At 39.4% G+C, this 14923-nt stretch overlaps 1 protein-coding gene across 1 annotated transcript in view; it reads left to right on the top strand.

Moving 5' to 3' along the window:
* The window catches only part of LOC122561461 (protocadherin Fat 4-like), a 188238-nt gene that overhangs the window by 158215 nt on the left and 15100 nt on the right, over positions 1-14923 (top strand). Inside the window, exons 46-50 of the mRNA XM_087999295.1 lie at positions 1295-1407; positions 4365-4510; positions 7067-7247; positions 12331-12487; positions 14803-14908. Of these exons, the coding sequence (XP_087855421.1) occupies positions 1295-1407; positions 4365-4510; positions 7067-7247; positions 12331-12487; positions 14803-14908 (703 nt within the window). The remainder of the gene's footprint in view (positions 1-1294; positions 1408-4364; positions 4511-7066; positions 7248-12330; positions 12488-14802; positions 14909-14923) is intronic.

Genomic DNA, 14923 nt, shown 5'->3' on the forward strand with positions numbered 1-14923 from the left:
TTCCATACTGAGGGTCTAAGCACAGCTTAATGCAGTCACACTCAAAGGTGGCCATCAAGATGAGGGTGGCATTGGATATGTCCTTGCCCCTCTTATCCGGAGCTTGGTACATGGTGCCCCTGCAGACACGGCCCATCTTAGACCTCCAGAGGAAGTGGAAGATGGCTTGAGTGACTGCAGTTTTGTGGAGTGGGTCAGATCTGTGCCACGTACAACAAGAGAAAGAGTACCTCACAGCCAATGACCAGGTTTTTACCCACAATGGAGAAGGAGCAGTGCTCCCATCTGCCCAGTTTCTGCCTCACACACCACCAGATTATAGTCCAACAGGTTTATTTAAAAGTACAAACTTTTGGAGTGCTGCTCCTTCGTCAGGTAGCTAGTTGGGCAGGACACAGAATTTATAAGCAAAAAGTCAAAGACATCGGATGTGATGTGCTGGACAAACTGAGATGACTGTTAAGTCTTCAATCACTTGGAATGGGGATGCAGGTTTCGATTGATTAATATGTAAATCCCAGAATTTCACATTGGCAATACACTCCTCCCAAGTTTCAGTGCACATCCCGGTCTCTCCAAGCCATAAACGTAGTACCTTCAAGTAGTCTGACCTGATAGTGAAGGGGATAAAGGATTGGTTGGCCTAATTCCACAAGAACGTGGCATTGCTCTTGCCTTGATTTATCTTGGCTCCCAAGGCCAGTTGGAACTGGACCCAGATGCCCAGGTGTCTGCACACTGACAGTAGATCTGAATAGAAAATGGCGACATCGTCCATGTTCAGGGAGGCTTTGACCTGCAGGCGTCTGCTACCAGAAGTCACCCTTCTCAGGCTCACATTCTTTCTGAAGGACTTGCAAAAGACTGTATACAAACAAACAAGGCAGGAGAGAGTGGGCAGCCTGACTCCAGCTCTGACCACGAAGCTTTCTGATTCCCACCCATTGATTGAGACTGCACTAACAATACAGGAGTAGAGCAGTCGAATCCAATTACGTATTTCCTTCCCGAAGCTCATTTTGGATAGCACATCCCATGCGTACGTACACAACATCCTGTGAAAGGGCTTTGCCTGGTCCAGGCTGATGAGGCAGGCGTCCACCCCACCCACTCCCTGTCCTGCACATACACGATCATATCCCTGAGGAACACAACACTCTCAGAGATTGTCCTGCCCAGTACAGCATCGGATTAAGAATCACCAATCTTAAAGCAGACACTGTGCTACCATCTTCCCCATATAGAAATGATAAGAAAATTAATGCCATACCTTTTAAAATTCTTTCTACAACAGAGGTTTCAGATGAAAGTCATAGTAGCTGAGATTGGAAAGAGTACCCCTAATTCTTGCACTGGCTCCATTACAATTAATCTCGAAAATCTCAACGATGAATCACCTTTATTCAGGTGAGAGGTTTTGCTTTTGTATTGTGGGTGTATTACATCAATGAATGTAGAGGTAGACATTCATCGAGCGTGCTTATTTTAAAACTGTTATAAGGATTGTGCACCCAAATAATTACTAGTAGAAAGATGTTCTTTGTCATTATGATGCCTTTGTTTAGGCATCTCTGCTGCCTGAGCAACAGCCAGCCAGCCAGAAAAACAATGACAGATAATGAATTGAATCGAATTTATTGTCACGTGTACCGAGGCACAGTGAAAAGCTTTGTCTCGAAGTAATACAGGCAGATCACAGAGTTAAGTAGCATAGATAAGTAAATAATAGGTAAACAGTGGCAAAAACAAAAACACAGGTACAGGCGAATGCTAAGAGTTTGTAAGTCCATTCGGTATTCTAACAACAGTAGGGTAGAAACTGTTACGAAACCAGATGATGCATGTGTTCAGGCTTCTGTACCTTCTCCCCGATGGTAGAGGTTGTAGAAAAACATTGTCAGGGTCGGATGGATCTTTGAGAATGTTGGCGGCCTTTCCTTGACAGTGGGCCTGGTAGATGGAGTCTATAGATGGGAGGTTGGCCTTTGTGATTGCCCGGGCTGAGTTCACCACTCTCTGTAACTGTCTCCGATCTTGAATGGAAGAGGTTCCATACCAGGTAGTGATACATCCAGACAGAATGCTCTCGATGGCACACCTATAAAAGCTGGCAAGGGTGTTTGCCATCATGCCAAATTTTCTCAGCTGCCTGAGGAAGAAGAGACATTGTTGGGCCTTTGTAACCATTGCGTCCACATGAAGAGTCCAGAAAGCTTGTTGTGGATGACCACTCCCAGGAGCTTGACACTCTCCACTCGTTCCACCTCTGTGCTGTTAATGTGTAGAGGGCATGCGTAACATCCCGCTGAAAGTCAATAATGAGTTCCTTGGTTTTGCCAGCATTGAGAGCTAGCTTGTTCTCAGTGCACCATTTTTTCAGGTTTTCCAGCTCCCGTCTGTAGTCTGTATCATCACCATCTGAGATTTGACCAACTATGGTGGTGTCATCAGCGAACTTGAAAATGGTATCAGTCTGTATTTGACGACGCAGTCATGACTGTAGAGTGAGTACAGTAGGGGGCTGAGTACACATCCCGGGGGGGGGGGGGGGGGGGGGAACTCCAGTGTTGAGTGTTAGTGAGGATGAAATATTGTCCCCGATCTTCACTGATTGTGGTCTGTGGGTCAGGAAACTGAGGATCCAGTTGCAGAGAGTCAGGCATAGTCCGAGATCACTAAGTTTAGTAATCAGTTTCGAGGGGATAATAGTGTTGAAGGCTGAACTGTAGTCAATGAGTAGGATTCTTCATAGCTGTTCTTGGTGTCAAGATGTTCAAGGGAGGAGTGAAGGGCAAGTGTATAGCATCTGACGTGGATCTGTTGGTCCGATAGGCAAATTGGAGTGGGTCAGGAGTAGTGGAGAGGCTGGAGTTGATTAATGCCATGACCAGCCTTTCAAAACACTTCATGACCATCGAAGTTAGAGCCACTGGGCGGTAGTCATTGAGACATGCTGCACGAGCCTTCTTAGGCACAGGGATGATGTTGGCCTCTTGAAACAGGCAGAAACAGTGGCCTGCTGCAGGGAGAGGTTGAAGATGTCTGAGAAGACCTCTGCCAGTTGATCTGCACATGCACTGAGTGCACATCCTGGTACTCCGTCTGGTCCCATCGCTTTCCTTGGATTCGCACAAAGGAAAACTGATCTGACCTCTGATACAGTGACTGTTGGGATAGGTTCGTCAGGACTTGTTGGAATAGGTGTTACCTCTCCGCTGAAATTCTGCTCAAAGCGAGCATAGAAGGCTTGAGATGATCTGGGAGAGATGTGTCATCGTCTGCTATCTCGCACAGTCTCTTTTTAGAACTGTGATGTCATTCAGTCCTTCCTGTAGTCACTGGGTGTCTGTCTGATTTGGTGTTGGTCCTTGGCTGTCTTAATGACTCTGCAAAAATCATACTTGGATTCCTTATATTTAAATGGGCAGAAGGCCTCTCGCCTGACTTTTAGCAAGTTTTACATCTCCTGATTCATCCAGGGTTTCTGGTTGGGGAACACCTGGATTGACTTCCTCAGTATGCAGTCCTCCACACACTTGGTGATAAAGTTTGTGACGGTGGTGGCTCACTTGTCCAAGGTACCTGCGGACTGTTTGAACATGGCCCAATCAGCCGATTGCAGACAGCACCAGAGTTGATCCTCTGTCTCCTCTGACCAACACTGGATCAGTATCCATGAGGGGTTCTCCTGCTTGAGCTTTTGCCTGTAAGCCGGGAGAAGAAACACAGCATTGTGGTCAGAGTTGAGGGCAGGCGATGGAGCGGTAGGCATCTTTCACAGTGGTGTAGCAGTGGTCTAAAATGTTTAGGCCACTGGTGGGAGCAGGTAATGTTCTGGTATATAACCTTGACAGCTCACCAATATCTCATTCACTTGCATTTATTTTTCATGATCTCTTTTGAACCACTGTCATTCACTTTCAAAACTAAATTTTCACCTGAGTAATGTTTATCCTTTATGGTGTAATTTCCTCACACTTCTTTATTTTGGTGACATTTCTTCACAAGAATAAAGTCAATTTATTTGATATTATCAGAAACTAAAGTATCAAATCAGTTAAATTATCAAATAAAATGTGCTAATCTAGTTAATGAATTGTGCATTCTATTTTACTGTCGTCCTAAGGAAAGCTTTTGTATTTTACACAAAATGAGAGTATGTGATGAACCACCTAGGCATGTTCCGTATAAGTGGAGAAACTTCATTTATCCAAGTTGTGTTCTTTATCATAATGGTGATTCTAATGGTTTGTCCAACGTATTACCTCTCAGAGTGTTTCATGATAAAAATTGATTGAAGTCGAATGTCTAGCTGCACCATTCCACGCATAGGAGAATCAAGCCATTTTATTATGTCTTTCAAGTGCAATCTCACCAAATCCATTAACCATTAATGAAGGTCTACCCAAAGGAACATTGATAGTAAAAGTTGATGCCACAGACAAGGATGCAGATGATGTCATTTACTATGAGTTTGTGAAAACCTATGCTGGTTTCCTGATTGAAGAAGGTAAGATCATATAAAATTACTTTAAATGCACAACATTACGACACTGATTATTTGAACAAAAATGTAAGGCTAAACAATAAACCTATCACATTGCACTTTGATGTATGACAGAGCCTTAATAAATTTTAATGAGGCATCTCCACTAATAATTCATGATTAATATTAAGAATTACCAGATAAATGTAGCAACATTTAAGGCAGAAAGCATTAATAGTTTGGTTGTTTGTTTGAACTAAAAAATTGAAATATAATCTATTGTTGGGTCTAACCGATTCAGAAAATAACAGCAGGAATTTTCTGCAATGGCAGCATTGGTAACAAGCTATATGAGTTAAACCATTGTGTGCCCTGATCCTCCAGTGACACACTTCTGCTGATTCATACTAATTTGAATGACCCACAAGTAAGGAGAGTGTTGAATTAGAGATGGCGTATTCAATGAACAGAGAGGTCACTCTGTAAGTTCAGCAGTCCTTATTATGAGTTAAGGGCTTGAAATTTGTACTCAGCAGATGTTCCTTAATTTCATACATGCCTAAAAACACTTTGGGTGTTTACACTGGAAATTGCAGCAGTTAGAAATCCAATTCAGCACAAAGCCAGTCCTAGTGATCTGAGACCCAGGTAAGCAGGGCAAGCAACATCAGGAGCTAGATTTTCTGATCCCCTCCCCGCCCCACATCCCTATCTCCAATCAGATATGTTTTGGGGGTGGAGGGCTATCAATCATATTAAAATAAATAAATTAAAGGTTAATTCAGCTTGTTACCATTTGACCTAAATATTACACTGGTGTTGTTATGAAAGGTTTATTTAACAATATAAAACTCCACCAATAGTTACAATTTAAAGAAGAGCAGGAAATTAAGACCATTATACCATGAAAAATTCACTTCACTTGTATGAACAGGTTCTAACTTTGTTGGGAATATTTAGTGGTTATCATTTAAGTATAATAATTGCAGACTGTTTGAATGGCAAGCGTTTGATGAATATTCTTTGAGAAAAGATCACCTTTGGCAGCTCCATTCTATTTCCCAGGTAAATCAGAAATTACTGTTCAATTTACACTTTAACAATGGCAAATGCTGACTATTATTTTCACTTTTAAAAGGCTGATCATAGTTATTTGGATCACAAGTTATTTACTAATATGTTTGTTAACATTTCAGACGTACATAGGCATTGAAGACCTAATGCATCTGTAGGCATTAAATCAAAGTCTATATCAACCTTACAAAGCACTTAATTGATACAAAATGATAATCAAATAAAGAGAGATTTGACTATCTGATTAAAAATGTGCCCAAATGACCAGACTTCATTTTTCAAAGTAATTTACATTTCTCCCTCACATTATCTAGGTCTAATAATAATTTTTAAAACTTTGAGCATTAAAATTTGACATTTCAATTCCTTCTCAATGATCATACCATTAAGGAATGATCTTGACACTGTTTTATTGATAGTAAGTAGTTTTACCACCATTTCTGAATTATTGAAAGCTTTTCAATTTTCATGTGAAGCAATGGAGTGATTGGTTTCATTGCAAACCTCATCAGCCTCTCTTGCATCTTTTAGATGCATTTTCTCATGACCCTTTTTGAACCATGTTTAATAAGCTTTAGAGTTTATAGATTCCTGTAGGCAGTCTTGTGGTGCAGTAGGAGTTTCTCTATCACTGAGCCAAAAGTTTTGGGCTTAAGTGTCACTTGCCCTGGGCTGTGTCATACCATCTGAATGTACATACAATTTTCTGTTTCTTTGGGGTTTTTCAGAAAACATGATGGACTACTTTTTCATGAAATGAGGAGTTGATTTTGAAATATTTCATTGATTGACCATGATACTTTTGAGTTCTGGCTGCTTTTAACGCCATCAAATTTTCCTTTAGATCACTGATGTACATCATAGCAGAAGCAGCCCCCACAGTGACCTCTGCCATACTCAGTAGTCACCAATGTTGTTATTGTTGATCTTGTCACAACTGTTTTTAATACTTTTAAATATTTTGAGGAGAATTAATGATTTCATAAAGGATATTGTCTTAGTGTTATCAAAGCAACAAAGAAAGTTTGCATTAACACAAACAGTTCAACAACATACTTCTTACAGTCATGAATCCCTTATGCTACTTAGGTTTGCCAAGCAGGATTTTTTTTAAAATTAAACTTAATTGCTTCATTTTATTAAATGGAAGACTATATTTCTTCATGGAGGTCTGTAGAAGTACCTCATTATTATCAATAACATTCTGAATAATGGATAATTGAAGGGTTGCTATGAAAGGCAATTCGATGAACAATTTGAAATGTGCTGTTAATCCTATAGATTAACAAATTATTTATTATTCTATTGATACTGATGCATCACATAATAAAGCAGCTGATGTCAGTAGTACCCAGAAGAAAGCACCTTTCATGTGACAAACAGGATGTTGATGCTATATTATAGATAAGTAACCCTGATCCGTTTATTTTATACAAATTTGCCACCAGTTTAACATTTTTTGCTTTTGTTCCACATTGCAATAATATTTGCACAATTCCTTTACAGACACAGGTGAGGTCAAAATGGCTTATCCCCTGGATTATGATGATACCAACACGCCGACCACTTCAGTACTGGAAATAAGAGCTTATGATTTAGACAGGGTTCATTCCTCCACAGCCACACTGACAGTCCACATTACTGACATTAATGATAATCCTCCTCAGTGCTCCAGATATCTCTATATGTGAGTACCATTTTAACAATGTTGCATTCAAAAGCCAGAGTTTTAATTCCAGTATTACTGTCAATTAAACAATAAGCCTTGTTAGTATTAAAGTGAACCACTATGGCACTGTGTGTAAAGAGGGAAATTGGACCTAGATTGAGAAAGAAGTACAACAATAACTTATTAACAAATAATATTAAATGTGACTATGAGGATTTTGACAGGGTGAACAGGCCTACCTCTTACAGAAGATTAGGTTAGATTCCCTACTGTGTGGAAACAGGCCCTTCGACCCAACAAGTCCGCACCGACCCTCTGAAGGGCAACCCACACAGACCCATTCTCCTATACTTACCCCTCACTAATGTATCTAACACTACAGGCAATTTAGCATGGCCAATTCACCTAACCTACACATCTTTGGACTGTGGGAGGAAACCGGAGCACCTGGAGGAAACCCACGCAGACACGGGGAGAATGTGCAAACTCCACACAGACAGTTGCCCGAGGTGGGAATTGAACCCAGATCCCTGGTGCTGTGAGGCAGCAGTACTAACCACTGAGCCACCTATCAGTTAAATGTAACCTAAATGAACAGTGTGGGTAAACCTCCAGATTTTTGGTTATTGGTGTGTTATCCCTTGCAACTCATCCCAATATTGCCAAAGAATGTATTATTTAGTCACAGCAACTCATAAGATGATATTACACAGAATCAGTTCGGCCCACCAGTAAAGTACCAGAAATGTAATAAAGAAATCAGTTCAAGTCACTTATCTATAGGATTCTACATGAAACAAGAAATGACCTATTTCATGTTGCTGAATGCAGTATTTTGTCAGATTAGTACTTTGCAATTCTGCTTGATTTAAACTGAAAATACTGAAAATCACAGTTCAGCTTCAAAGATGCTAGCTGTGACCAAGAAATACAAAGTCTAAATAAATGCAAATTACTGCAGATGCTGGAATCTGAAACCAAAGAAGAGAAAATGCTGGAAAATCTTAGCCAGTCTTGCAGCATCTATAAGGAGAGGAAAGAGCTGACGTTTTGAGTCACAAAGGGTCAGTTAGACACGAAACGTCAGCTCTATTCTCTCCTTACAGATGCTGCAAGACTTGCTGAGATTTTCCAGCATTTTCTCTTCTTTGGTGTCAAATACAAGGTCTATATTGCATTATAAGCAAATAACTTGGGTATATTCAACATGAAAACCAAAGATCTTCCATGATGGTGTCTACTTATACAAATATACTAATAAAAGAGTTAATCTTGTAATTTCTTTTTCGCATATCATAACAACAGACAGAAATACCAATCAGTTCAGTTTTGCACTGTGTGAATCTTGTCCTTTAATGATACAAATAGTGCCAATGGTAAGATTACTAGCCAGAACTTACCAGTAACTCTGATTGCATTCCTCTCAAGCTGCTTAAACCACCTACTAATATTTAACAAGGATATTAGTCAAGCTTGAGAGCAGGAGTTCGAAGACTTTAAGTATAGCTACAATTTGTACTTTCCAATTCATTGACCATGGCAATTTCCAAAATTTGTAAACAGCAGATCAGTTAATTGTTTTCATGCATGCAATTTGTTTCTAAACATTGAAATTGCAGACATAAACCATAATTCAGCTTGTGAAGATTGTGCGCAAGCATTCTTGCGTAGCTGATATTGAAAATTACCTTGCAATTAAATCTGTCATTCACGTTCTGGAAATTATTTATTTAAGCATTCAGATTTTGGGGCCTTGCAGGAGATGCATCTGAGCAGATGGATTTACTGCTGACTTGATCAAAGTGGCTCTGAGCTCAGGAGTATTCAGCTGAATGTAGAGCAGCACAGCAGATTGTTTTGGAACCTGCTGTAAATTGATGTTCTCTGTGGAGTCTTTGTACTCTCGTGGCAACACTGAGCTAGCTAAAGTGCCAATTACAGCAAATTGAAATAGTATACAAGCTACAACATTGAATTAACTCCATGCCAGCCAATGTTAGCTACTTATTTTAATTTCTCCCAGCAGAAAAATTGCTGTTCCCTTCACTGAACATTCACTAGCAATGCATTAATACAATACAAAAATACATCAACAAGGTATTGATAGTGTGTTAAGAGGGAAGCTATTAAAATCTTTTAACAAGGAGTTAACAAGGCATTGACGCATGTTAAAAAGACATGCAGTGCAAAACAATTCATTAATGATGGACTAACCAGACATGGATAATATATTACTGATCTTAGATTCACATTTTTTTCCCATTTCAAAGTTCTGATATTAGAGGGGCTCTTGGGGTATAGTGGTAGTGTCCCTACCTCTGACTCAGGAGACCTGGGTTCAAGTCCCACCTACTCCTGAGGTTTTTTTACTCCTTTGGTATAGATTCCTTTGACATCATAGCATTTGCTAAATCTAGTGACCATTGACCAAGAATGCAGTTGCAACAGGAAAGTTAAGATCATTTATTAGTATATAAACTCCTCACTTCCAGGTATACAGCTGTACAGTGGAGAACAGGGTAGTGTTATTCTATGTAATGTAACTTAGTGGGTTTTGCAACATTCATATCAGCAATACAGCTGTTCTTCCATCTTCCAATCCCTTCCTCTCCAATAGTATTTCTTCTGAGTGCTCAGTCCAATAGCAGATCCTTGTTTCAGTTACGACTCACATTCATCCTGAGCCTATTCTGAGGCACAATACAAGGAGCGGATCCTCAAGGAGAACAAAGATCATTGGATGCTGAAGATCTGAATCAAAGATCTGAAGAAGGGTCACTGCACATGAAACATTAACTCTGCTTTCTCTCCACAATGCTGTCAAACATGCTGAGTTTCTCCTGCAATTTCTCTTATTGGGGCTGGTCCTATTTGAGCCAGAACAGAAATAAATCTCTGCCATTTCTGAACTGTGTGCTATCCAGTTAATCTAATGTACACCTTCCTGCAGTATAATAATTCATACAAGGAAGTTGGTAATTTTGTTATTGTCAAGATTAGAGTGGTGCTGGAAAAGCACAGCAGGTCAGGCAGCATCCGAGGAGCAGGAAAATCGATGTCTCAGGCAAAAGCCCTTCACCAGGCTCCTGCCCGAAACATCGATTTTCCTGCTCCTCGGATGCTGCCTGACCTGCTGTGCTTTTCCAGCACCCCTGTAATCTTGACTCTAAACTCCAGCATCTACAGTACCCACCTCTGCCTAATGTAGTTATTAATCCTGTAATCTTTCAATGGATTATAGCAGGATCTTGACCAGATGGACCAATGGGCTGAGATGTGGCAGATGGAGTTTAATTCAGATAAATGTGAGGTGCTGTATTTTGGGGAAGCAAATCTTAACAGGACTTATACACTTAATGGTAAGGTCCTAGGGAGTGTTGCTGAACAAAGAAACCTTGGAGTGCAGGTTCATAGCTCCTTTGAAAGTGGAGTCGCAGGTAGATAGGATAGTGAAGGCGGCGTTTGGTATGCTTTCTTTTATTGGTCAGAGTATTGAGTACAGGAGTTGGGAGGTCATGTTGCGGCTATACAGGACATTGGTTAGGCCACTGTTGGAATATTGCGTGCAATTCTGATCGGAAAGATATTGTGAAACTTGAAAGGGTTCAGAAAAGATTTACAAGGACGTTGCCAGGGTTGGAGGATTTGAGCTATAGGGAGAGGCTGAACAGGCTGGGGCTGTATTCCCTGGAGTGTCGGAGGCTGAGGGTTGACCTTATAGAGGTTTACAAAATTAAGAGGGGCATGGAGAGGATAAATAGACAAAACCTTTTCCCTGGGGTTGGGGAGTCCAGAACTAGAGGGCATAGGTTTAGGGTGAGAGGGGAAAGATATAAAAGAGACCTAAGGGCAATGTTTTCACACAGAGGGTGGTGCGTGTATGGAATGAGCTGCCAGAGGATGTGGTGGAGACTGGTACAATTGCAACATTTAAAAGACATTTGGATGGGTATATGAATAGGAAGGGTTTGGAGGGATATGGGCCAGGTGCTGGTAGGTGGGACTAGATTAGGTTGGGATATCTGGTCAGCATGGATGAGTTGGACTGAAGGGTCTGTTCCATGCTGTACATCTCTATGACTCTATGTTCTCTGAGGTGCATATTTGTAGGTCTAATGATTGAAACTTTGAGGAAACCGTAAATCCAGCAGTAAAAATGTCCCTACTTGTGGAAATTAAAAGTTAGTGTTAACAACTGTTGCTTTTCGACTCAGAAATCAGAATTATATCCTCGTACATATAATATGGCTCTCCTTTGAATCAATACGGTTTGTTTCTGTTCCTGCGGGACAAAACTGGGCACTGTAAAACTAAATGGGAACCTTCGTTAGTATACCTTAAACTAGTATAAATTCAAGCTACAAATCTTTGAGTTCTAAAACTAAGAGTCCTGATTGCTTTGAAATCCAAAAAAAGTGGGATTTCATTATTTTTTATTGCTCAATCATTGAATAGGGAGGTTGTACATCTAATATTCTGTTCCTGCACACATCATGCTCATCTGATCAAGTACTAAAGATGAACCTTAAAGGTGTAGATCAGTTATTACAAAGTACAAAGCTCAGAAAGAGGTAACTTAGTCCAACAGATTTGCTATGCATTGCTTTAAGGCTATTATTTGGACACAGAACAGGGTGGCCATTATTGACCAACTTGAATAGCACCTCTCCAGCAGTGAGGCTAATATAACAAAACACTCAGATCTTGTAATGTACCACCAGATCATACTGGATTTTATATTCCATTGAGCCTCCTCTGCCCATCTCATACACCACTTCATCTAAATCCATCTGTATATCCTCTATTCCTTTCTCCCTCACATGTATTTCCTCTCGACTGCATCTCAGTGATCTAATCACATATTCAATCCACTCTGTGTAGAGAAGTTATTCCCAAATTCTGTATTAAATTTATGAATGACTATTTCATATTCATAGTCTCAATTCTGCCTTTCCCTGTAACTAAGCAAGTGCTTTTGTGCTATGAGAGCTTTTTTTTCTTTTTTCTGATTCTGATGTGTATTTTAATTAATGTTTTAATGTGAGATATTATTGATCTTATTAGAAACACATTTATTACGTTGTTTAAAATCATTTTTCAGTCTTGAACTTTTGGAAACCGTCCCAGAAGATACGCCAGTTGTGACATTGAACTGCTGGGATAATGACAGAACGGCAGCTAACAATATCCTGAAGTACACAATGATTCCAGATAAATATTCATCAGGAAGGTTTAATCTTGCTGACAATGAAATAACTGTAAGTACAATTAAACTGGAACTGTAAGTACAACTTAAGTCTCTATGACTGACTCTGTATGAACTGAAAGCTGTTTACGTTTCTTAAGATGATAAAAGGCTAAAAGGTGTTATTTTCTGTTGAATGACAGACATTAAAACCTCCTAATAAGGCTGGCCAAATACTCCACTTCATTTACTGTTTCATTGATTAATTCTTAAACTTTACAGGATTTCTGTCAAGCAGAAACCTTTTGCACGAAAGCAACAAACAACGTCATAACTAATTCATGAGAATAATATGCTTCAATTTAAAATTTAAAATAAATTAATATGGCTCATATGGATGTCAGGTTTGTTTTAAAATGCAAAATTAGCAGTCAAATTAGTAAAAATCTTGAGACTAGAAAAATTGCTGCTTCCCCTCCACATAATAATAAAAAATGTAGAACAGATTTCTAATACAAATACCTAATGCTGGCTACTACCTAGATGGTTAAAACCAGCAAAATATACAAACCCTTTCAATTACAATTTTCCATTTGAGTTATATATGAATTGTCATGAATTAGATCACCACCACCACATCTCCATTTACCCATAATTGGGTCAAGAGACTAAAACTCCCAAACTACCTTCATGATAGGAACATAATCATGGATTGAAATATTCAAAGCACAGGTCAATACCACCTTCCGATAACAACAAAGGATGGGCACTAAATGCACTTTTTTTAAAGGGTATTTTCCAACACAGATACAAATAAAATAAATATGAATGAGTTTTCATTTTGTCAAAAATGCATGCAGAGAAAATCTTCCCCTAATGTGTTAGTCAACTCATTATACAACATACTTTCATAAATTATTTGAGAAATGAAAAATATGAATTCTGCTAAGCCCATTAAATTCATTCCTTCCAAACTAGTACAATCTGGTGCATCACAGATTTGACCTAACCCAGTTTACCTTCTGATGAATTGTTTCTCCAGTCCTGACATGAATATTCTCCCTGGGCACCAGAATATTCCAAGACACTGTGATTCCAAAAAGTCTTTTCACAAAAGTCAGTTGTCAGTAGATTATCATGACCTGCTCCTTGCATCTCGCCTTCTTGGGTTTGACATTTCCAGTACCTTTTATTGCAGTGAATTTAAAACCAGTCTCCAAACTCATTAAATGACGCATAGATACAGTGAAGGCTGGCAACATTGGGGGTGGCACGGTGGCTCACAGCACCAGGGACCTGGGTCCAATTCCCTCCTCGGGCAACTGTCCGTGTGAAGTTTGCACATTCTCCCCGTGTCTGTGTCGGTTTCCTCCAGGTGCTCCGGTTTCCTCCCATAATCCAAAGATGTGCAGGCCAGGTGAATTGGCCATGCTAAATTTCCCATAGTGAAAGGTGCATTAGTCAGGGGTAAACATAGGGGAATTGGTCTGGTGGGTTACTCTTCAGAAGGTCGGTGTGGACTTGTTGGGCTGAAGGGCCTGTTTCCATACTGTACAGAATGTAATCTAAAAAGACTCTAAAGATGTTTCAATGCCATTACACAATTATGTTCTTAAAACAATTGATCCTCAACCCAGCCAAATTTTGAAGAATGAGTCACTGTGAATAACTACAGAGAGCAAAGAGTCATGATTTTTAAAAATCTTTTGGATCATCTTGAAGTTAATTATGTTCATGCCCAACATCAAAAAATGGAATTTCATCTGTTATTTAAGAAATTCAGTGAATATTCATTTGTAACTGCTCAATTCTCAAATTCTTGAAGTTTCTTTATTAAAATGTATCTGGTTTGAAAATTAAAATTTTATTCTGACAGTAAAACCCCTTTCAGTTGGGGTGTACAAAGAAATGTTGCCAGCCTCCACTGTATCTATGAGTTTGGAGACTGCTTTTAAATTCACTGCAACAAAATGAAATGACTAGCCCAAAGTTTAAATTGAAACTGACTCATCACTTTTCTGAAACTAAACGTTACATTAAAAAAAACGAATAAAAGTGTAATTTATTCCATAAGATATCGATTCACTGACAATGACCCATATGAATATGTAAATACGGAGAATGCTAGAGGAATTCAGTAGGTTTGGCAGTATCTGTGGAGAGAGAAATAATTATTGTTTCAAATTTGGTATGAATCATTTTCAGACTGGGTTTTGGGTTCTCAGGAAAAGTCATGTCCAATTCAAAACGTTAACCCTATATTGCTCTCTGCAGATATTGCCAGACATGCTAAACTTTTCCAGTATCCTTTGTGTTTATTTTAGATTTCCAGTATCTGCAATATTTTGCTTTTAATAATTAAGCTTCCTGATGTTACTTATTTTACAGATTGGGAGGTCACGTTTGCAATATGATGATAGCTCATTTGCCGCAGCTAATTTTCAACATGAAATACTTGTTAAAGTAGAGGACAATGGCATCCCTCCATTAACAAGTAAGTCTTTACCTA

Source organism: Chiloscyllium plagiosum, unplaced genomic scaffold, assembly GCF_037043375.1.
Source record: "Chiloscyllium plagiosum isolate Xiang-an unplaced genomic scaffold, Cpla_swu_hap1 HiC_scaffold_23, whole genome shotgun sequence".
NCBI classification, from domain to species: domain Eukaryota; kingdom Metazoa; phylum Chordata; class Chondrichthyes; order Orectolobiformes; family Hemiscylliidae; genus Chiloscyllium; species Chiloscyllium plagiosum.